Source organism: Pseudorca crassidens, chromosome 9 (assembly GCF_039906515.1).
Source record: "Pseudorca crassidens isolate mPseCra1 chromosome 9, mPseCra1.hap1, whole genome shotgun sequence".
Lineage (NCBI taxonomy): Eukaryota > Metazoa > Chordata > Mammalia > Artiodactyla > Delphinidae > Pseudorca > Pseudorca crassidens.
The window spans coordinates 10380182-10403613 of NC_090304.1; the positions used below are offsets into that span (position 1 = coordinate 10380182).

The window sequence follows — 23432 nt, forward strand, 5'->3', positions numbered from 1 at the left end:
ATGTGCGGGGTGTTTGTTCTTGGGGAAGTACACCCTGCATTTCCCCCTAGCTAGGAGTCCATATGTCGGGTTCTAGGAAGCACGAGAGCAGTGGTCCCCAGCAGTTTGGCACCAGGGACCGGTTTCGTGGAAGATGGTTTTTCCACGGGGTAGCGGAGCGTTGGTTCAGGCAGTGACGGGAGAGATGGGGAGTGATGGGAAGCGGAAGATGAGGCTTCGCCTTCTTGCCTGCCGCTCGCCTCCTGCCGTGCGCTACGGTCCGTGGTCCAGGGGTTGAGGACCCCTGCAGTAGAGGACGGGGACGGTGGGCTGGAGCCTGTTCCACAGGGTCAGTTTCACGGGACCTAGGAAATTCCCGACGGGCCAAATGATTGGACCCGGTTCAAGAGACCTGCTTTTGGAGTTTATCAGATAAACGGGCTTGAGGATAAACCACAGTAGGTTTCTAGTTAGGATAAACGTTCAGAGGTTTAAAAATGCCTTTCATTAACTTATTTGGAATGTGTAGTACATCCCATCACTAGAAATAAAGATATATAAAAGTGTTTTAGTGAGGAGTCTCCCCAACCCCACATCCACCAAGGCTCCCCCTTCCCTCCCCACCACTTTTGTGGTGTCTGGTTCTCGGGTACCCTTTCTCTATTTCTTTACGTATGTGCAGGCAAATCTTATTTTCTTTATAATTCAAAGATAAAATAGCAGAGGCTCTGCTATCACCTGTGTTTCAGTTCGTGGTTTTACACCTAACGGTCTCTTCTCGAGATCCTTCTGTCCCAGTCCTTCGCGAGCATCCTCATTTCTCTGCTCTTTACAGCTGCGCAGAGGCTCCTGTGCGCACGCAGCAGAAGTCATTGAACCATCCCCTGGGGGCGGACATTTGGGTCGTTTCAAATCTTGCTCTTACAAAAGATGCTACAAAGAGTAACTTCGGCCTTACATCATTTTGCACGTGTGCAAGTCTATCTTTAAGATAAATTCCCAGAATTGAAGTTACTGGGCCGAAAGGTAAACACATTTCTCGTTTAGATGGATAGTGCCAAATGGCGCTCCTTAGGGGTTGTACCCATGGATGCCCCCTCCAGCGATGTGCAAGAGGCCATGTTCGGGAGGGCCTGGGTTCCACAGATCAGAGCAGAGACATGTGAGATGAAAATAACGCTCCTGGGGGGCTTCCCTGGTGGCGCAGTGGTTGAGAGTCCGCCTGCCGATGCAGGGCACACGGGTTTGTGCCCCGGACCGGGAAGATCCCACATGCCGCGGAGAGGCTGGGCCCGTGAGCCATGGCCGCTGAGCCTGCACGTCCGGAGCCTGTGCTCCGCAACGGGAGAGGCCACAACAGTGAGAGGCCCGCGTACCCAAAAAAAGAAAAAGAAAAAGAAAATAACACTCCTGGGGAATTCCCCGGCGGTCCAGTGCTTAGGACTCGGCACTTTCATTGCCGTGGGCCGGGGTTCGATCCCTGGTTGGGGAACTAAGATCTTGCAAGCTGTGTGGTGCAGCAAAAAAACCCCAAAAACCAAAAAACAAAAAACACTAAAACCACTCCTGGACAACTATGAGTGGAAGAGATGGATTGAACTGAGCTTAGACCCCCGAGGCCCTCAGGAAATGGGGAAAGATGGGTGGGGAAGAGGCCTGAGACCGTAGAGGAGGAATGTGAATCCACCTCATCTTGTGGAGCAAAGTGTCAGATCAGATATGCTAGCGTGCGGCTTTCTAGTATAAATGAGCTAATGGGGATTCTTTTTAGATTCTGTCTGGATCCAAGAATCCCAGGGTTGAGGGGCTGAGAAGGGGGAACACGGGGTCGGGGGAGGGGATGGTGCATCCCTGGAGCCTAGAACACTGCCTGGGGCACGGGAGGTGCTCGGGGAAACAGCAGAAACACAAACACAGCAAAGAGCCAGGACATCATGGAATTCATCCCCAGAAGCCTGAGAATCCACCTGCTGGTCCCATGACCAAGTATGACTAGGACAGAATGTGAGTGGGGGTGACAGTGTACCCATCTGTGGTCTTTTTTAAAAAAAATCAATGAATTAATTTTTGGCTGCATTGGGTCTTTGTTGCTGCGCGTGGGCTTTTCTCTAGTTGCGGAGACCAGGGGCTACTCTTTGTTGCGGTGCGCAGGCTTCTCATTGTGGTGGCTTCTCCTGTTGTGGAACATGGGCTCTAGGCATGTGGGCTTCAGTAGTTGTGGCACACGGGCTTAGTTGCTCTGAAGCATGTGGAATCTTCCCAGACCAGGGCTTGAACCTGTGTCCCCTGCATTGGCAGGCGGGTTCTTAACCACTGAGCCACCAGGGAAGTCCCCCATCTGTGGTCTTAACCATGGCCTCTCTCAAATCAGATCCACTCTTTCATCTTATCCTAGTTGTTTCCTTTTAAAAAGTTATCTTGAGGGAATTCCCTGGAGGTCCAGTGGTCAGGACTCCATGCTTTCACTGCTGAGGGCACAGGTTCGATCCCTTGTCAGGGAACTAAGATCCCACAAGCTGCGCGGTGCGGTCAAAAAAAGAATTTTTTTTTGAATCCTTCACTCAGTCAGCAAATATCTATTGAGCACCTCCAATGTGCCAGGCCCTGCTCTTGCTGCTGGGGCTTCAACAGTTAAATGATCACAGTCTCTGCCTTGGTGGATCTGACACAAACACTCCCACTGAGTCATCATCTCCAGCTGTGCCCAGTGCCATAAAGGAAAGCAGGACCACCCCATGAGAGGGTGGTCAGGGAGGGCTTCACAGGGAATTGATGTGTGAGCTGACACCTGCAGGATGCTAGGAGTTAGCAGGTCAAGAAAAAGGGAACAGCAAGCAAAGGGAACAGTGCGTGCAAAGGCCTGGAGGTGGGGGAGAACTTGGGTATTTGTGGAGGTGGGCGAAGGCCAGGGAGGTGGGAGCTTAGGGTAAGAGGGATTAAGGTGACACAGGGAAGGTCCATGGGGACCAGAGCATGCAGGGCCTTGAAGCCACACCAAAGATATAATGTCTTATTCCAAGTGCAATTGCAGAGCATTAATGAAAGGTTTGAAGCAAGGGAGGGTTGTGATCAAATTTATGATTTAAAAAGATTGCGCAGCTAGATAGGGTATAAGTGACATTGGGAAGACCTGGGGCATTGGGTAGGAAGAGCTCACCTCACCCTTCCTTGAGCCTAATATCTTGTATTTATGTGACAAATTACAAATTGGGGGATGATGTGACAAGAGTTCCTAAAGCCATCTTGTTCTGGGCACCCAGAAGTCAGTCCGCCTCAGCAGGGAGGCCCAGCTCCAGCGCTCAGGCCGGTATCTCCAGCGGACAGCCTGGAACCCAGCAGAAGCAGGCGCTATGGGAATTCTTCCAACGTGCACGCCGAGGAGCACAGGGCTGGAATAGGTTGACCAGCAGAAGAGGAACTGAGATCAAGCTGAACTGAGTCAAAGTGAAACAGATCGCTTTGCGGCAGGAGTTCTCAGAGCCTTTGATTGGGAACTGTGCCTTGTGAACCTTGAAGAAGGGCCTAGAACGTAGCCTCTTGCATACTTATTTTGAAACTTTTTCATTGAACATTTTGCTACCAAAACCCCTTCTGAGAACTGCTGCTCTCGATGTTTCCTGGCTACCTTTCTAGGGCAGGTTTGCTGACGGCGTGTCAGCTCCCTCTCTCAACCTCTCCTTGGGGAATGGAAAACCATCCTCTTTCAATCACCAATGGGGAAACGGATCAGCTTGGTGTCTTGCACCCAGAGTATGGAGGGGCTCCCAAGGGTTAGTCTGCATCAACCAGCTCATCACAGAACAGCCTGGTAGGTTTTGGGGTGTCAGCTTCTCTCACCACTCTGGCCCATGTCTCACAGTCATTCCTACCCTGCCTGCCCTACTTAGGAAGTCACCCATCAGTGGGCCCCTCTCCTTAATCTTTTTCCTTTTCTCCTTATCTCTTCTTGGCTTTGGGAAAAATAAGAAGTTACTCCCTCAACCAAGAACTCAGGTGCTCTCTTCTATGAGGAGGCAACGGGCCTGGCATTTCTGGTCCCCAACTCTTTGTATGATGCTCCCAGCTGGCCCAACCGAGGCCCATTCATCTTGCCGGCTCTGTTACAAAGAGTGTGCTGCCACTGTCACCGTGTTTGGTGCTGTCCAAATGGATGTGGTCAGTTCTGTCCCCCTGCCCTGGCATTCTGACCCCAGTGATGTAAAGGGGAACACTGACAAAGAGATGCAACCTCATAAAGCATTTTCCAGGAGGTTATGATTTATTCTACGTTATTGGTGTGACAGGGAACAGGGCCAAGATTCCACCTCCACGATCCCAGAGGAAGAACAATCAGGAGAATTATCTACATCGAAGGACAAACAGGGACAGAAACTAGGGCGGGATCTTCCTGGGAAGCGGCCGGAAAGACTCGGGCTCAGGCCACGGGAGCCAGGCCGACCTGGTTGTTGGCCCTGTCAAAGACGGTGTAGTACTGGCGGATGAAGATGTCACCCAAGATCCAGAGCTCTCCGGAGAACGTGGGGATGTTCATGCCCTGGAATCCGCTCATGCAGCTTCCCTGGTTCTGGAGGAAAGAATGAAACTGGAGCTGGGACACAGACCCAGCAGTGACAGGCGCTGGGGTGTGAGCATCCAGGGCCGTGGTCCCCTGCCAGGTACGTGCAAGGAGGAGCCTCCTGGCTCTCCCTGGCCTGGCGTCTGCCTGTATAAGCGGCTTACTGCACTCTTGGTTCCCAGGGATTACCAGACATTATCCAGGGTTTCCGGCAGATGCATACACCCTGACGTCAGCATCGCAGCTAAGGGCTTTAGGGAGAACTCAGCTGCGGGGAAGGATTTTGGAAGCCCTGGTGACGCAGCCTTTTCTCATTATTCTGATCCTGACCAGTGGCAAAGCGGATCAGCTGTTAGTCCTTTTCATTCACTGAGTCACTGGGCCAGCAACCTGGGCTTGTATTAGAATCACCTGTGGAGCTTTGACACCCCTCCCCCCGCCGGGCCCCACCTCCCACCATGGCTCAGGCCCCACCCCCTCCTAATTAATCAGCATCCCTGGGGGAGGGGCCTGGGCCTCCCTATTTCTTGCTGAATGACATCGACCCACTGGGCAAAACTAGTTTTCCATCCGGCATTGTAATCGAAGGCAGAATTTTCCTGTGGCTCCTCTGCCTAAAGATTTTTATTTGGTAGAGGCAGTAGGAGCATCATAAGCCCTTACCCTGTGGAAGCTGTGATTTCTATCTGCCCAACCCTTCATAGCTTTGATGTGGCCAATCTCGCGTGATTACCCTAACCACACCCTGAGCGTGGGGGAAAGCTTTAGCTTTTAGATGAGGAAACTGAGGCTAAGGAAGGTTGTAACTTGCTCAGTATCTACGGGCTAGTAATTGAGACCCAGAGCTTGGACTCTGGTGTCCCACTAAAAATCCTCTTTTCACGCCATCAGCCCTTGCCTTGCTTTTTCCCCCTGGGGGTGTTGCATCCCAATTCTCATTCATGCATTTATTTTTGAAGTGTTCTTTTTCTCCGGAGGCTGTCCAGAGCAGATGTTAGCTCCAGCGTGTGGAAGTGCACTTGCCCTTGTGCCAAGGGGGAGTATGTGGCCACGTGCTGTGCAGGCACATCTAGGTGGAAGGCTCAGAGCCCCCTTACCTGCAGGACGTAGGCCTTTGCGGGAACAGGGTACTGGACACCGTTGATTGTGAAGACGATGTCGGGAAGGCTGTCGATGGCGGAGCAGCTGATCACCATCTGGAAAGAGTGAGGATTAGAAAGGCTTTCATCCCTCCTGTGTGGCAGGTCCACCGTCTGGGTCTAGAACAGGGCGGTCAGTGCTGGACTTACGCTGCCGTAGGGACCCTCGCTGGCTCCAATGTAGCTCTGGATGTTGGCAATGGCATTGGTCGGGCCGGACAGCAGAGAGGTACCGGTGTCAACGATGGCCTGGCAGCCAAACATGCAAGCGATGGGCTCTCCAGACATGGTGATGCTGAGGTTGAGATGCAAGTCAGGGTCCCCGGAGCCCCCAGGGGGTACGTCTCCCAAGGAGGCACCAGGTGACCCTGGAGGGTCCCTCTTCCCCATCCATTGGCCGATGCATAACATTTCAGCTTCTCTCATTCACACACTCATTCATTCTATGCATTCGCGTGTTCCACAAATATTTACTGAGTGCCTACTCTGTGTTAGGCACGGGAGATGCAAAGCCAGACAAGATGGGTGCACGGTATCTGACCACAGGGAGCTTCCACTCTGGCTGGAAAGATAAGTTGAGCGGGCTGGGCAGAGCGTACGGCAAGGGAACGGGAACACAAGCCAGGGTGAGGGCGGCAGTGTGCAGCAACCCGGGAAGGCTTCTCAGGGAAGCAGACGCCCAGAGGCTGCTAGGGAGTGAGGAGTTGGAGGAGGGCGTCACAGGTAGAGGGGACACAGGGTGGGGAGTGATGGAGACACTGGAGTGATGGCCAGGTAAGTCCAGCCCTGACTGCCCTGTTCTAGACCCAAGGGGAGCAGGGGTGGGAGTTTGAGGCACTGATGGGATGTTAGCATGGCTGGGGCAGACGTAGGGTGACCAGCGTGTCCCAGTTTGCCTAGGACTGTCTTGGTTTTAGTACCGAAAGACCGGCATCCCGAGAGACTGCTCACCCCTGGGCAAACCTGGGCGATGGGTCACCCTAGGAGGCCAGCTGGGGGCAGAGCAGCCAGAGGGTGAGGCTGCCTGGGGGCAGACAGGATTTGAAGGGGAAAGTGGGAGGAAATGGTTTGAAACAACTTCTCTGCTCTTTTGCCCTGATCCTAGACCAAAAGTGACAGGCACCCTAAAGGCCGAGATGTATGGACAGGGGGGGGTCCTCCCCTCTCCCCAGGGATGCTGGTAGATTGTCCTGCCTCCCTGCTCAGAAGGGGAGTGGCTGTCTCATCCTTGCAGAGTGTCTGGGGGTTCCTGACAGCACTCTTCCTCCCGTGACGTGCCCTTGTCAGGGTCTCTCTGGCTCGGCCAACTTCCGCCTTCTCTTCCTGGAGCACGTTTCCCTGTGCCGCCTGTTCCAGGGGGATCCTGGAATTCTTAGTTAACTATGAGTCTGTAAAGAAATGGGGTCTGGGGCCCATGCCAGGATATCGCCCATCCATGGTGACCTCACCTGTCCACGGTGATCTGCCAATAACCCTCATAAGAAACAGGCACCCAGTTCAGGGTTCCCGTGTAGTAAGAAGAATCGATGCCACCGAACTGCACCACGCTGCCGCTCTCATCATCTCTATGGAAAGTGGAGGGGAAAAGGCAGGAATTCAGTTGTTCACTCATTCATTCACTCATTCGACTGAACATATAAACTGTGGGCATTCTAAGAGCTACTCTTGATCGGACTCTTGCCAGGAGCCATGCAGAGTGTACGACCCACAGGGCTTCCTGTAATCCTCACACCAAGATCCATGCCATAGTCACTATTTTTATTATTATTTCTATTTTACAGTGAGGAAACTGAGGCTCAGAGAGGTGAGGCAATGTGCCCTAGGTCACACAGCCAGGGAGCCGCAAAACCAAGATTAGAACCCAGGTCTTTCTGGTTCCGAAGGGTTGTGTGGTTTCCACCAAATACTCTCTCTCATTGCTGTGGGGACCTCAAGAGAAATGAATGAATGACAGTGTCTGCTCTTAAGGCCTTGATAGAGTCGTTCATGGTTTGCCAACGTCTGGAGGTGTTTTTGATTGCCATGATTGGGTGGGGGTCGGGGGAGCCCCTAGTGTCTCGTAGGTAGAGGCCGGGGAGGCTGCCAGACATCCCAGGACAGCCCCCAACAGCAAGGAGTCATCTGGTCCCAAGATGTCAATAGTGCTCAGATTGAGAAGCTCTGTTCTAGTCGGCTCCGTGTGACATATCTAAGTGCCCATAAAAGCAGATTATGTTTAAGAGCTGAAACTTGAATATCAAGTGGCCAAGAGGAAAAAAGGATAAAAGGGCCCTCCCGCTGTAAACTGCAGGAGTCCTGGTTACTGGAATATTCATTGTCTGAATCTCTGCGGTTTTCGGTTAGATAGGGAAACAAATGTAGGTGACAATAAGAAATTAATCACTGAAGAACTGGACACGGACAGAACGTGACCCCAGCTCACCTAACCCCACCCTGCCTCCCCTATAAACATCTGACAGCACCTGTGACACAAGGAGATGATAGCAGAACAGTCAGTAACTAAAGGGAAGCACATCGATGGTGACAAATCGCTTCAAAAGAGAAGGACGTGAATGTCAGAGGAAAGTCGAGTGTCTTGGGAAAGTCGAGGACACACCCTCAGACATTCTGGCATAAACTTCTACTCAGCGAAAATCAAGACTTTGTTATGCCTTATTCTTGGAATTAACTCATAGTCACACCTGGAACCTAGATTTTGTTAACTAATGAAAGAAACTTGCTTTCATCATTTAAAAGTTTCACTGTTCAAGATGTAAGTCCCAATCAAATCTTCTTTTCATTTTTTGCGATGGACTTTTGGCCCCAATTTTACGTGGATTCACTTTAAACGGTGGTCTTCAGGAGAGCAAATGGCTAATGATACCTCACTTGTGTGAGGCAAGGTGACAAAGACTCTCGCTAGTAAAATAAGACGAATGAAGATGGTTCATCAGAGAGGACTTTGGCACCATTCTCTCCAAAGATATACCTTAGAGAGCCTCAGACATTGACCTTTCCAATCCCCGGCTTGCCAAGACTCTCTCCAGCCCACCCAGCCTTCGACAGCCCCCTGCTGGACCAGGTGACCGCAACTTCCTTGCCTAACTTACTTGCTCAGGTAGACGGAGAAGAGGTCTTGGGAAACCAGACCCTGGTTCCACATGTTGTCAAAAACAGGGGTGGCCCCGGAGGAGGAGATGCTGGGGTAGGCCAGGCCCAGGATGCCGTCGAAGGGAGCGTAGTACAGGAAGGAGCCGGGCTCTGTCTTACTCAGGCCAAAGATCTGGTTGGTGTCAGAGATGCCTGCAACCTGGGTGGGGAAACCAAGGTGTTCATAACCAGCTTGTGCTGACTGAGCACTGCGGGCTGCCAGCCCCGGGCCCAGAGCATCCCTGGTTCATTTCGTGTAGGACTTGGCTTCCGGGGCATCAGGCTGGAAGGAGAGGAGAGGGATTATCCCTGGGAATGCTTGTTGTTCCACTGGAGGTGACAGTCGAGGCTGATCTCCAGATGGGCACCGTCTGCAACTTGGTGTGAGAATTTGCTGCGGAACAGATGGTCACCGTGTGTTTGTGTTTCTGAGGATCGGGTGCAAAGCAGACCCCAGGCAAATCAGAGCCCTTGACCCCTGCTGTGCCCTGGAAAATGGGGGTGCTTGTGGAGATTTTGTGACTCGAGGGGGCTGTGGGTTGGGGGGAGGAGGAAGAAGAGGAGGTGCTAAAAGAGAACTGAGGCACTTTCTCCCTTCTCGCTGCCCCCTCCATAGCATTCAGCTTGGGTGACCCTGAGGATGGCTTCTGGCTCCAGGCACCCACCCCCTTACCCCTGCTGCTCCTCCGCTAGAAACATCTGTGGTGTCTCTGCCACTTTCCGCGTGCCCTAATCAGGTTACTTTTGGGATCACCGAGACCCGTGTTGCTTGAATGAGCTGATTCGGGGGGCCGTGTGCTATCCCTGGAAGCTGGCCCCAGGGCCGGGCAGCATGAGGTGCTGGCCAGCGGGGGCTCACCTGGACTGTGTCGTATCCAAGGATGCCTGTCATGCTGCCGGTACCATAGGCAATGGAGACCGTCTCGCTGGTGCTCTTGAAGGTGGAGGACTTTTTAGGGTTGAAGCGGTTGTGGTTGGCTGTGAGGGCAAGAAGAGACATTGTCAAACTTCAAAAGCTGAGCCAGCGTCACGGGCTGGGGGCGTCTTCCTTGGTGGGTGCCTTGGTTCTGGGCGGGGCTTTGGAGGAGAAAGTGAACTCATCTGGCTAACCACCTCACTGACTGAAGGCCCTCCCGAGGACCCCCCGGGTGAACGCCGAGTGGAGCAGGCCCACGGCTGCCCATGGTGACGGGCAGCTTCACACTCTCTCTGCCGTTGGACTGAAATTTCTGCGGGCTGGAACCACGTGTGATTCGCCCCTTCACCTCCCAGGGCACCTAAGCCTAGTGCTTGGCACATGGTAAGCGCTCAGTGAATGCCTGTTGAGTGGGTCCCTGAGTCACCCCGGCAGGCTTGAAATCGGACCTATTTGAGGCCCCTGAGTGTTCAGGGCTCCTAGGTGACTTGGTGCTGGGGGCCCAGAGAGGGCAGGGGGGCACTCACTGCAGGCAACACTGGAGCAGTAGACGGAGGGCACCCACAGGTTGGAGGAGCCAGTGTCAAAGATGACGGTGAAGTCCTGGGCGGGGGTTCCAATGCTGATGGTGCCGAAGTACTCCATCTGCCAGGGTGGGGACAGCATAGCTCAGTGACGGGGGACTCCGCAGCCTGGCCTCCCCGGGGACTGTCTCTGGGTCATCTCGGCCCCCTCCCGCCTTCCCCTTCACTGGCCTCCTTGCCTTTGTCTCTCTCTCCAGTGTATCCATCCTTTAAGGCCCAGCCTGGTCCCCCCTGCTCCTTGAAGTCTTCCCCTATTGCTCTCCTGTCACCCACTGACTATTCTCTCCCAATCCTCGTTAACGCCCAATAATAATGTGCTGTCCCCTCTTGCCTCGAGTGTCTCAGTCTTGCCATCCTAGAGAACGTACACTCTCGGACGGGCTTGGAACCTGACAGCACCCAGCCGAGTAAATGCTTAAGTGCTTTTTCGTTAAGTTGTTGAAGGGGAGATAAACAAGTCACCCACCTAAAGGCGGAGACCCCTTGAGATATCTTATTCCTAAATCTAGGTGCGTGCAATGGGTTTCAAGAAAAGGTGTCCTCAGGCTTTTTACTCTTAGTGGCTGCAGTCTCTCCCTTGCCAGCTCTGTCCCAGCCACGCTGATGTGGCTCTTTGATGACCAGCTCATTCCCATCCCAGGGCCTTTGCACTTGCTATCCCTTGTGCTAGGAAAATGTTTACTCTAGATCTTCTCATCAGTCCTTCCGTGCTCTAGTCAAATGTCATCTGCACCAAGAGGCCCTCCCTGACTACTATGTCTAAATTCGCCCCTGTCCCCTTCTTCTTCTTCCCCTTACTCTAATTAATTAATTTTTCTTTGTGGCATTTGTCATTACCTGGAATTATCTTACATTCTTATTTGTTTGTCTCTTATTTGTCCTCTAGAATATAAGCTCCAGGATCTTTGCTCAGTCACCATTGTTTCCCCAGCTCCTGGCAGAGAGCCTCTGACACAGGGGAGGCGCTTCGTAAATATTTGTCAAGTGAACAAAGGGGCTCAATTTATCAAGCTTTGAAAAAGCTCTTACCAAGGGCCAGGCCCTGTGCTAAGCACTCCACAAACAAACAAATAAGCAAAAAACCCCCACACCTACATTATTGCATGAATTACTTGAAACAAGCCTCTGACGGTAGATAGTAATGGTTCTGTCTTACGGGCGAGGAAGCTGAGTCTCACTCAGAGAACTTAAATGACTTGCCCAAGGTCCCATGGCTCAGAAGCTTTAGACCCTAGATTTGCTCCAGGTCTGGCAAATCTCACAGGCTAAGCTCTTAACGAGAGGCAGCGTTGCTTCCTAACCTTGGCCTCCACACAGGGGACACACTCTCTACTGAAGGGATTTGCGTCCCAAACAGAAGAGTCAAAGGGATCGTCCTGAAATTCCCTAGTTAAAATGATGCGGTGGCAGTTAGGCTGCAGACCCTTATCCCAGACTCTGGTCTGGCCCACCCACTGACCCCCGCAGACCTCGCTTTGAAAATGGACACTGGCTTCCTTTCCTCAAATACACTCTGCTCCCCAGTGTCACAGGGTCTAGTGCAAGTTGCCCCACTCTCTGGGACCCTCTCCTGTCCTCTTGGAACCCCCGCTGTCTCTTCATCGCTCCAGAGAGGTGTCCCTGCCCACCACCTGCAGCACACTCAGTGTGTCACGTTCACTGCATGGCCTCAGCCTGGTTATACTTGTTACGTTTTGTGAGGCTCTCCTACTAGACTGTGGGCCCCCTGAGGTTCATTCACTGCTGCTTCTCTGGGCCCAGCACAGTGCCTGACACACAGAAGGTGCTCCATCCATGTAAACACTGGATGAACGAATGAATGAATGAATGAACGAGAGCAACAGCTCTGACTGTGAGTTTTCCTGCCCTCCCTGGGCCTCTGAGATCCAGGGAGCAGATCCCTGGCTTACTGCTGCCTGGGGGTTTGGAGTGCTGGCCCATCTTCCCAGACTCCTGGGACCCCCTTCTCTCCACTGGGCCAAGTCCTTGGAGCTGACCCACTGCCTGCCCACACACTCACATCCAGGAAGTTCTGAAGGGGCTGGTCGGACATCAAGGTGGTGGCCTCCGAGGGAAAGTACTTGCTGCCTATGTTGTACTGGTGCTTCTGCAGAAAGTCCTTCAGCTTGCCATTCTCGATCAGTTTCTGCCTCAAGGACTTCTTTCTGGTGAGCGGGACCCTGTGGCGGAGCATTTGCAAACAGACGGTTTGGAGGAAGAAGAGTAATTAGCCAAGGGGCCTGCTCATGGGGTGCCGTGGAAGGCCTGGAAGGAAAACAAAGCTGGCTCAAGAGCGGAAGAAGGAAGTCGAGAGGGGAGTTGCTCCCATCTGGGGCACAGGAATGCAGAGAGGGTACGTGGTTGCCCAAAGTCACCCGGCCCAGTGCTGGAGCTGCGGACCCAGCCCGGACTGGACTGGAGGGTCTGGGCTGTTGACCACGTCTGCCGTGCTGTGTCCCCAGATGAGCAGAGAGGGGAGGCTTGGGACGGTCGAAGAGAGAGGAGGAAGGGAAGAGGGAAGAGGAGAAATACGGGAGGAAAGAAAGGCAGTGGGAAGGGCAGCAAAGGGAAATAGCCCCTGGGAAGCTGCTGTTCGTGCAGAGCGTCCCCCAGACTCACTTGTAGGAGGTGCACTCGGAGAGCGCTATCAAGGTAAGGAGAAGCAACCACTTCATGGTTCTTCCTGGCTCCCAAGACTCCAGAGGTGGGAAGATGGGAAGCGATACAGCAGCAGGAAGGAGCCGCTCCTTATATACAGTCCAAGTCCTCAGGCATGGCCTTATCAGCCGCTAAACGTCACTCTTTACCCTCACCCCAAACAGAAAGCTTCCTGATAAGATTGTCCCTGCCCTGAGCCATGTTCTGGGAAGTTTCCAGTTGAGTAGCTTTCCACTGTAACCGCATCCTGGGTTGGGATGGCCCTGCAGAAAGCAGGCTTATTTCTTAAATAATAGAATGCATCCAAACTTGACAAGTCGAATATTTTGACGAAATTGGTCCAAAGTGAACTTAACATTGAACACATGTCAGAGGAGCTCCAGGCACCCCGATTTGTCCTGATGGGACAGACAGCTGGGGTTCTCGGAGAGCAGCAGTCCTTTCAGTGATAGGCCGTGTCCCTGAAGCTGCTTCCTCAAGCACGTTCATAGGTCCGTAGTTTGGGACTCAGGACACATTTCCCCATGGAAATGTCGTTATATGGGGTTGCTGGATGTCTAACTAGCCTATGGGCCTTATTTTGCTCTTGCTTCTCATGGCTATTGGGCTGAGTCTTGGGGAAAGTGGTGTGTACAGTACAGAGGAAGGGGATGGAGTGGAGAGGGAGTGGAAGAATGCTTCTTTTCCTGGAGGAAGCAAACTTGAAACAGGCCGAGTTCGTCTTTGGAATCTGTGCCCCTCACTTTCTGTGCCCCCTTTCTTCCTACTGCTCCTCTCCTACCCTCTCAGTTACTCAAAGCCTCCACATTTGAGACCCCATCTGGGTCTGACTCCCAGGTGCCCCGTGCTTAAAACTTGGCTGAATCAGCTGCAGTGAGCAAAGCAATCTGGGAAAATTCATACTAGGGTGTGAATGACTTAGAAAAGTTCTCTCTCTCTCTCTCTCTCTTTTTTTGGCTGTGCCACATGGCATGTGGGATCTTAGTTCCCTCACCAGGGATCGAACCCATGTCCCCTGCTTTCCAACCCAATGGATTCTTCCCTTTGTGGGGTTTATTCAGTGGACAAAGTGGAGTGAGAACTTCTATTCAGGAATTGTGGCAGAGGCGGGTATGCAGGAGGGAGGTCGCCAGTAGGTGGCGAGACCTGTCTGCGGAGTTTGTTCTGAGATCATGTTCCCTGGGCCACCCCTGGTTTCTCCAACATTGGGAGACACAGATTCTATAAAAGCTCCAAATTTCCCCCAGTGCTTCTGGATGAGTACGGAGGGGTGGGGAGTGTGGATCAAGTTTGGGACCACTGGTGTTTAGTACGAAGCATATTTGCATTTCGAACTCACCCGTTAAGACACCTTTGTGCCCCAAATGCGGATCCTTGACCTGTGTTTTCCATTTTCACATCTTTTGATGCCTGCTTTCTCTCTGCTCTCTTTTCCTCCCCCTCGAGCATTTCTCCTTTGATCTACGCTATTTGGGCGGATCTCAGCCCTTCTGTGGAGGAGCTGATGGTCCTAAAGATGCCTGCCTAGGCCTTGGGAGCAGCAGATGGAAAGCCTGGCTCAAGGGTCCCTCCTGGAGGGTGAAGGGAGGGGCATGTGCTGGGGGCTCTCTGGGGCCTTCAAAGGTACATGGTGTCTCACGCTGGGCATCATCATGATTCTTTACGCTTTATATATATGTTATGCATATATGAAATTGTTCATGATACTTTAAAAAAAAATAAAGGAGGATCTGCATACTTTCCAACTTAGAAATGGAGGCAACTGAGGTTGGGTGGAGTAGGGTGAGGCAAGGAACCCTCAGGATTGAGATGTGGGGCATGAACCATGAAGAACATTACGTGTGTTTTATTCATCTCTTATCTCCCTCAGTAAGTTATATGGTGCGTCAAGGGTTCAACATAGCATTTTAATTAATCCCCTGTAAACTCGGCTTCGTTAAGAGCGATTTGGGAACGTGCTCAGAGGAGACTCATGATTTTGTAATTGGCGGTTTCTGCCGTTAGCCAGCCGTTGCAGTAACTGACACAGAACAACATCGTTCACGTGTTTCTCTTCCCTGGCAGTGAGGGGAGACAGGGGAGCTTAGATTCACTGACCACTACTCTTAGCTCATTGTGGTAAGTGACATTATTATCCCCATTTTACAGATGAGGAAACTGAGGGCCGGAGAAGTTGCACCACTTGCCTGAGGTGACATAGGTAAGAAGTGGTTGAACGGGGGCTTGAATGCGGGTCTCTGTCACTCCCTGTGCCTGCTCCCTTATGTACCCATGGACTGAGATGTACTGGAGACTGTGGAAAAATCTCAGGAAGAGCCTTGGCTCCAGGTTCTGGGTTTGAAGCCCAGCGCTGCCTCTGAATAGCTGCAAGACCCGGGACTGGTGATCCAATCTCTGAGAGACTCAGTTTTCTCATCAGTAAAAGGGAGATAAATAGTACCATCAATTCCATGGAATTGTGAGGGTTAAGCACAGAGCGCTCGCCAGCCATCCACATACAGCGGCTAAAATGAAGAGTGCTGACGAGAATGCTGGGCAAGTAGAGCTTTTCTCTACTGCAGGCGGGAAGGCGAGGTGGTACGGCCACTTTGGAGAACAGTGTAGCAGTTTCTTTTTTAAATATTTTTATTTTTTATGGGGCTTCCCTGGTGGCGCAGTGGTTGAGAGTCCGCCTGCCGATGCGGGGGACACGGGTTCGTGCCCCGGTCCGGGAGGATCCCACATGCCGCGGAGCGGCTGGGCCCGTGAGCCATGGCCGCTGAGCCTGTGCGTCCGGAGCCTGTGCTCCGCAACGGGAGAGGCCACAGCAGTGAGAGGCCTGTGTACCGCAAAAAAAAAAAAAAATAATATATATATATATATATTAAATGTTTTATTTATTTTAAAAATTATTTAATTTATTTTCTTTTTAGCAGTTTCTTATAAAGTCAACATGTACCTACCATTTGGCCCAGAACTCCCCCTTCTTGGTATTTACTGAAAAGAAATGAAAAACATATGTCCCCACAAAGACCTGGACCCAAATGTTTATAACAGCTTTTTTCATAATTGCCCCAAACTGGAAACAACTTGATGTCCTTCAGCTGGTCCCTGGATAAGTGAGCAGTGTATGGCCAACGATGGAGGACCGTAAGCCACAGAAACAGATGAACTACGGGATGAATCTCATGGGTGTTATGCTGAGTGAAAGAGGCCAGACGCAAAGGCTACGTTTGTAGGATTCTATTTATATGCCATTCTGGAAAAGGCAAAATGATGGGAACAGAAAACAGGTCAGTGGTTTCTAGGGGCTGGGGTCAGAGTAGGAGACTGACTACAAGGGGGGATGGGGGAACTTTGTGGGGGGATAAAAGTAGTCTATCTCCAGATTGAACACCTGAAGAGGTAAATTTCACTCGGTGACAATAGCCCAGACACACCTGACTTTACAGCAGGTGAAGTGCTCAGCCACTGATGGCCACACAGTAGGAGCGAAGACAAAATTGTGTCCTAGGCTCTGCCCAAGGCTGTGGAGGCCTTGGAGGGGACACACTGGATTCATTTCAAGTAAAATGATGTAATCCGACTAAAGAAAACGAAAAAGAAAAGAACAACCAGTCATCATCCCTGCTTCCATTTTGGTCCTTTGAACCATGAGTGACACCTGTCCACGCTCCGTGTCTTATGGCAGGGGTGACAAGGTTGGCAGGCTGAGGCAAAGCCCCAAGGAGCTGGGTGGGGACTGTGAATACTTCTCAGACCCCTGGTCGCTGGGCCATCCAGAAGGGCTCTTTCATTCTATCCAGGCGGTCAGGGTGGGATGACCAGAGTCCATCTAGGAGGGACGCTCCCCTGGGCTTCCTGGAGCTGGCTTGCAGTGCTTGGAGCCCAAGATGAGGCAACGGTTTGTGGGGAACTGCTTGTCTGTGGGACCCACATGGGAATTTTGGATAGAGGAGAAATACATTTGGGAGGCAGACTCCTCAGGCAGTAACCTGCAGGACACATGCACACGTTCATTCAACACGTGTTTATTTTGTACCTGCTCTGTCCTGGGTTTGCATGGTCTAGTTGCTGGGGGTGCATCCACGAGGAAGATGGAACTAGGCCATGCCTTCGAGGAGTCTGAGGTCAGGTCAGGAGAGGACCGAGGGGGAGGCCCCTTTCCTTTCCACCTGGGGAGGCCTTTGGACCACACTAATGGGAAGCCCTAATGGGACTGATGAAGATACTGAAGTTCGGGGAAAACTTCATAAGTGGGAGGCTGACACGCTTGATGTCACCAATTCCCAATACATGGTTGACTCTGTGATGGCCCCCAATTATCCTCATCTCCTGGTATTCATGCCTCTTGTAATCCCCTCCCCTTGAACGTACGCAAGACCGATGACTTGCTTCTCGTCAATAGGATATGGCAAAGCGGATGGGGTGTCACTTTTGTGATTACATTATGTGAGATTGTTACTTGGGTCTTGCCAGCAGACTCTTCATGTAGACTTTCTCCCTTGCTGGCTCTGAATAAACAAGCTGCCCCATGAGGAGGCCCACATGGCAAGGAACGGAGGGTGACCTCCAGCCTCCAGCCAGCAAGGAACTGACGGCCCCAGTCTGACAACCCCCAAGAAACTGAATCTTGCCAGTGACCCTGTGAGCCTAGAAGATGACCTTCTCCATTCGAGCTTCAGATGATACCACATCCCTGGCTGACACCTTGACTGCAGCCTTATCAGAGGCCCTGAAACAGAGGAGGCCCTGCAGCCAAACAAGGCCTGGATTCCTGACTCACAAAAACGCTGAGATAATAAATGTGAGGTGTTGTAAGTTGCTAAGTTTGTGTTAATTTGTCACCAGCAATGGAAAGCTAATACAGGGCTAGAAACCTCCTAGAAAATGCCACAAAGGTCCACCTGGCTGCCTCATGCTTTTCTCCATTTGGGGGCCATTTCAGTGTTCTGCAAGGTGGTTTTCTGCTCAGGCAATACAAGTGACCTGAGAAGGAGGGAGTTGACATCATTGGTCTGCTTATCTGCAAACCCCCATCAGTACAGCCAGGACTGCATTTCTGTGGCTCTTCATGCTTTTCTGAGTGCTTTGAGATACATGCTCTTTTGAAAACGTATTATTCCTGCATTATCCCCATTGACACAGTTCAGAAGAGTTAAGTGATCAGTGCAGGTTCACATAGCTAAGTAGTGACACAGGCAGGACTGGAACCCGGGTCTTAGAAGGCTCTGGTCTTGGGAGGCTCTTGTCCCGGGCCGGGCTCTGTGGCCACACACATCCACCTGGTTTCTGTCCGTTGGTTCGAGTGTACAGTGGACATTCCATGATGGCTGCCGCCCATCACAGCCCAGGGGCACTCAGAGAAGCCATCCTATCCAGTCCCCAGAGGAGCTCTTGGGAGGGAAGGTGGAATCCTGACTCTAGGACTGAGCATTCTCCATGAAGTCTGATGTCAGCCAGGGCTGATCCGTGACCGCCAGCAGGGAAACCACGTAATCTCATTGTGCCAGACTGGCTTGGCAGAAAGATTAGATAGCAACATTTACTTTGCCATTAGCCTTACCTGACACTTGGCTTTGAGGGGCCTTGCGAACTGCACTGCCAATGCATGGTACCCCCTGCCAAGGGCACAGGTGTTCAGAAATGTTCCGTGAACATAGCAAATCGAGCAGTGGAAGGAAATCTGGAGAAGTGAATTATGGCAAGCCTGGCATGGAATATTAAGCATGACAAGCGTTTCTGAGCGGGTCTGAGAGGCCTTGGGACGGCTGGTCCCCTGGGACCTTTCAGTCAGGGTCCCACCCCAGGCACGTGGCCATCCAGCAATACAGAGAGCATTTTTCCACTCCCCAGCCCCCGATCTGTGGAGTTTCTCCAGGCTTTAAAAATGAAAATTTTAATTAAGAACATTTGGGGGCCCATTTATTGCAAATAATGTATGTTCATTGCAGATATTTATAGGTTAATAAAAATTTTTAAATGACTCAACTCCACTACCCAGAGCTATCCACCATTAATGTTGTCAATGAATATATTCACTTACTTACAAAAATGAGGCCACACAATACCGTACACGTGGTTTTACAACCTGCTATTTATTTGTTTATATTCCAGTTTTATTGAGATGTCATTGACATACAGCCCCGTGTAAGTGTGACGTGTACAGCATAATGACCTGACTTACATACATCACGAAACGATGACCACGATAAGCTTAGTGAACATCCATTTTCTCATATAGATAGAAAATTCAAGAAATAGAAAAAAGTTAGTTTTCTCGTGATGAGAACTCTTGGGATTTACTCTGTTAACAGCTTTCACATATAACATACAGCAGTGCTAATTAAATTTATCAAGTTGTACATTACATCCTTAGTACTTATTTATCTTATAACTGGAAGTTTGCACCTTTTGAGGGCCTTCATCCAAGTCTCCCTTCCCCTAATCCCACCTCTGAGAACCACAAATCTGACCTCTTTTTCTATGAGTTCGTGTCTTTGTTTTGAAGTAGAATTGATCTACAGCACTGTGTTATTTCCTGTTACACAGGGTGCTTTGGGATTTCTGTACACTTCAAAATGATCAGCGCAATAAGTCTGGTTACAATATGTCACCATACAAATATATTATATAATTATTGACTGTATTTCCCACACCGTACATTTCACACCTGTGACTCATTTATTTTGTAACTGGAAGCTTGTACCTGTTAATCTCTTTCACCTGTATCTTTCCTTCTCCCACCCTGCTCCTGTCTGGTGACCACCTGTTTGTTCTCTGTATCTATGACTCTACTTCTGTTTTGTTATGTTTGTTCGTTTCATTTTTTAGATTCCACATATAAATGAAATCATACAATATTTGTCTGTCTCTGTTTCACTTATTTCACTAAGTATAATACCTTCTAGGTCTGTCCATGTTGTTGCAAATGGCAAGATTTCCTTCTGTTTTATAGTGGAGTAACATTCCATTGTATGTGTGTGTGTATATATATATTGCAAATTTATATATGTCACATCTTCTTTATCCATTCGTCTATTGATGGTCCCTTAGATTGCTTCCATATCCTGGTGATTGTAAATAATGCTGAAGTGAACATAGGGGTGCATCTATTTACCAATTTCTTAAGTTCACGTGCATTTTAACAACCGTGCATTTCACTCCCCACCACGTGTCTACGGTTTTTGACATCATACGTTACATCTTTTTGTTTTGTGTATCCCTTAATCACTTATTGCAGCTATAGATGATTTTATTACTTTTGTCTTTTAACCTTCCTACTAGTTTTAAATGTGATTGACGTACTACCTTTACTGTATAAATGCCTTTACCAATGAGATTTTTCCTTGTGTAATTTTCATGTTTCTAGTTGTGGCCTTTTCTTTTTCGCTTAGAGAAGTCCCTTTAGCATTTCTTGTAAAGCTGGTTTGGTGGTGTTGAACTCTCTTAGCTCTAGCTTGTCTGTAAAACTTTTGATCTCCCCATCACATCTGAATGAAAGCCTTGCCAAGTAGAGTATTCTTGGTTGTAGGTTCTCCCCTTCCATCACTTTAAATACATCATACCACTCCCTTCTGCCGCAGAGTTTCTGCTGAAATCTCAGTAGATAGCCTTATGGGAGTTCCCTTGTATGTTAAGTTGTTGCTTTTCCTTTGCTGCTTTTCATGTTCTCTCTTTATCTTCAATCTTTGACATTTTAATTACAGTGTGTATTGGTGTGGTCCTCTTTGGGTTGATTCTGTTTGAGACTCTCTGTGCTTCCTGGACTTGGATGACTGTTTCCTTTGCCAGGTTAAGGAAGTTTTCAGCTATTATGCCTTTTTTTTTCTTGAATTTTTTTTTTTTTTTTTTTTGTCTGTGTTGGGTCTTCGGAGCTGTGCACAGGCTTCCTCTAGTTGCAGCAAGCGGAGGCTACTCTTCGTTGTGGCGTGTGGGCTTCTCATTGCTGTGGCTTCTCTTGTTGCGGAGCATGGGTTCTAAGCGCACAGGCTTCAGTAGTTGCAGCACACAGGCTCAGTAGTTCCAGCATGTGGGCCCTAGAGTGCACAGGCTTCAGTAGTTGTAGTGTATGGGGTCAGTTGTCATGGCACGTGGGCTCTAGGGCATGCAAGCTTCAGTAGCTGTGGTGCATGGGCTCAGTAGTTGTGGCACACAGGCTTAATTGCTCCACATGTGGGATCTTCCAGAACCAGGGATCAAACCGGTGTCCTCTGCATTGGCAGGCAGATTATTGACCACTACCCACCAGGGAAGTCCCTATTATGTCTTTAAATATGTTCTCTGCCCCTTTGTCTCTCTCTTCTCCTGGGACCCCTATAATGGGAATATTAGTGTGCTTGATATTGTCCCTTTAACTCTCCTTATTTATTTAAAATTTTTTATTTTATATTTATTTATTTATTTATTTTTGGCTGCGTTGGGTGTTCGTTGCTGCATGTGGACTTTCTCTAGTTGCGGCGAGCAGGGGCTACTCTTTGTTGCAGTGTGTGGGCTTCTCACTGCGGTGGCTTCTCTTGTTGCGGAGCACGGGCTCTAGGTGCGTGGGCTTAGTTGCTCTGCGGCATGTGGGATCTCCCCAGACCAGGGCTTGAACCCGTGTCCCCTGCATTGGCAGGCGGATTCTTAACCACTGCACCCCAGGGAAGTCCCTCCTCATTTCTTTTCATTCTTTTTTTCTGTTAAGCTAATGTGATTTCCACTACTCTGTCTTCCAGCTCACTGATCTGCTCCTCTGTAACATTTACTGTTGATTCCTTCTCGTGTATTTTTCATTTCAGTTATTGAATTCTTCATCTCTGTTTGGTTCTTCTTTATATTTTCTAACTCTTTGCTACAAACGTCTAACTTCTCAGTCTGTTCATCCAATCTTCTCTCAGTTTCTTTGATTATCATTATGATCATTACTTTGAACTCTTTACTGGGTAGGTTGCCTATCTCCTCTTCACTTAGTTCTTCTTCTGGGGCTTTATCTTGTTCCTTTGTTTGGAATGTATTCTTCTGTCTCTTCATTTGGCCTAATTTGCTATTTTTATTTCTATGTATTTGGTAGGTTGGTTACATTTTCCAACTTTGGAGAAGTGGCCATCTGTTGAAGATGTCCTGTGCGTCCCAGCAGTGCACTGCCCTATAGTCCCAGAGTTATATGCTCTAGGGATGCCCTGTATTTGGGCTGTGTGGGTCCTTCTGTTGTGGTGAGCTGACCACTGTGGGTGGTCTGGTAGGTGTGGATGGCCCCCAGTCTAGTTGGTTGCCTGGCCCTGCCTTGTGCAGAGACTGCTGGCCCCTGGTAGGCGGGGCCAGGTCACAAAGCTGCTGGTTGCAGGGCCCTGGAGGTCCCAGGGCCAGTGCTGGCCTGCTGGTGGTCAGAGCCAGGTTCCTGGGTCTCTGGTGGCAGGGGCCTGGGGGTCCCAGAGCTGATATCAGCCCGCTGGTGGGTGGGGCTGGATCCTGGAGCAGCTGGTTGAGGGACCCAAGGTGTCCCAGAACTGGTGGGCAGGGTCAAGGCCCAGGGGATGCTAGGGCTGGTACCCACCCACTGGTAGGTGAGGCTGGGGCCTGGGGCTAATGCCAGCCCAGTGGTGGGTGAAGCTGGGTCTTGGAGTTTCTGCCTATAAGGTCAGGGGGTTCCAGGGCTGGCGTCAGCCTGCTGGTGGGTGGAGCTGAGGCCCAGGGGGTTCAGGGCCTAATGCTGGCTCACTGGTGGGCAAAGCTGGGTCCCAGGGTCTCTGGCTGCAGGGCCCTGGGGGTCCTGGGGCTAGTGTTAGCATACTGGTATGCAGGGCCAGGTCCTGGCCCCTCAGGTGGACAGGGCTGTGTCCCAGGGTGGCTGTAGGCTCAGAGGGTCTCAAGGCAGCATGCCTGCTGGTGGGTGGGGCTGTGTCTCCAACTGGCTAGTGCAACCTGATTTTAAAAGAAAAACTAAGTGTTCATGTATTTTCCAAGTGATTCCTTAAAAGTTTACATCATTATTTTTTAAACTTAAAATATAATATGCACACAGAACAATGCATGTCATAGGGAATAGCTTGATGAATTTCCACAAATATATCCATGTAACCGCTATCCAGATCAAGAAACAGAATGTTACAAGTACCCCCAAAGCTCCCCCAGGCTCCCTTCCAGTTACAAACCCAGGCCCCAGAACCAAGTGTAATCACTGCTCTAACTTCAAACAGCAAAGATTACTTGGGCCTATTTTTGTGCCTTAGATAAACGGCACCACGTAGCAAGCATGCTTGTGTGTCCAGCTTGTTTGCTCAAAATTACGTTTGTGGGATACACACCAGTATTGTGTACAGGTACAGATCGGTTATTTTCACTGCTGTATATATTTTTCCACTGTGTAAATATACACTATATTTATCTCTCCTCTAGTTGATGGGCATTTGGGTAGCTTCCAGTGTGGAGTTCTTAGGAATAGTGCTGCCAGGAACATTCTAGTACATGCCTTTTGGTGAACGTGTGCATGCATTTCTGTTGGGTATAGACCC

At 50.3% G+C, this 23432-nt stretch overlaps 1 protein-coding gene and 1 long non-coding RNA gene across 2 annotated transcripts; one reads left to right on the forward strand and one right to left on the reverse strand.

Moving 5' to 3' along the window:
- Positions 1–3246: 3246 nt before the first annotated feature.
- On the forward strand, positions 3247–20552 carry LOC137230147 (uncharacterized). Its single transcript, XR_010946012.1, has 4 exons — positions 3247–3787; positions 4263–4634; positions 15109–15160; positions 15873–20552. It is a non-coding gene; the product is annotated as an uncharacterized lncRNA (long non-coding RNA).
- LOC137230146 (pepsin A-4-like) lies at positions 4222–12977 on the reverse strand. The gene is made up of 9 exons (XM_067748861.1): positions 12922–12977; positions 12323–12482; positions 10246–10363; positions 9662–9780; positions 8763–8962; positions 7122–7238; positions 5824–5968; positions 5632–5730; positions 4222–4543 (listed from the first exon to the last, which is right to left on the reverse strand). Exons 1-9 carry the CDS (start codon positions 12975–12977, stop codon positions 4394–4396), a joined length of 1164 nt encoding a protein of 387 aa, XP_067604962.1. The 3' UTR covers positions 4222–4393.
- Positions 20553–23432: the final 2880 nt, after the last annotated feature.

Coding starts and splice junctions, on each gene's coding strand:
- LOC137230146 (XM_067748861.1), bottom strand. CDS start 12,977: ATGAAGTGGTTGCTTCTCCTTACCTTGATAGCGCTCTCCGAGTGCACC. Junction 9,781..10,245: donor CTGCTCCAGTGTTGCCTGCA/GTGAGTGCCCCC, acceptor TTGCCCTCACAG/CCAACCACAACCGCTTCAAC. Junction 4,544..5,631: donor CAAAGGCCTACGTCCTGCAG/GTAAGGGGGCTC, acceptor TCTTTCCTCCAG/AACCAGGGAAGCTGCATGAG.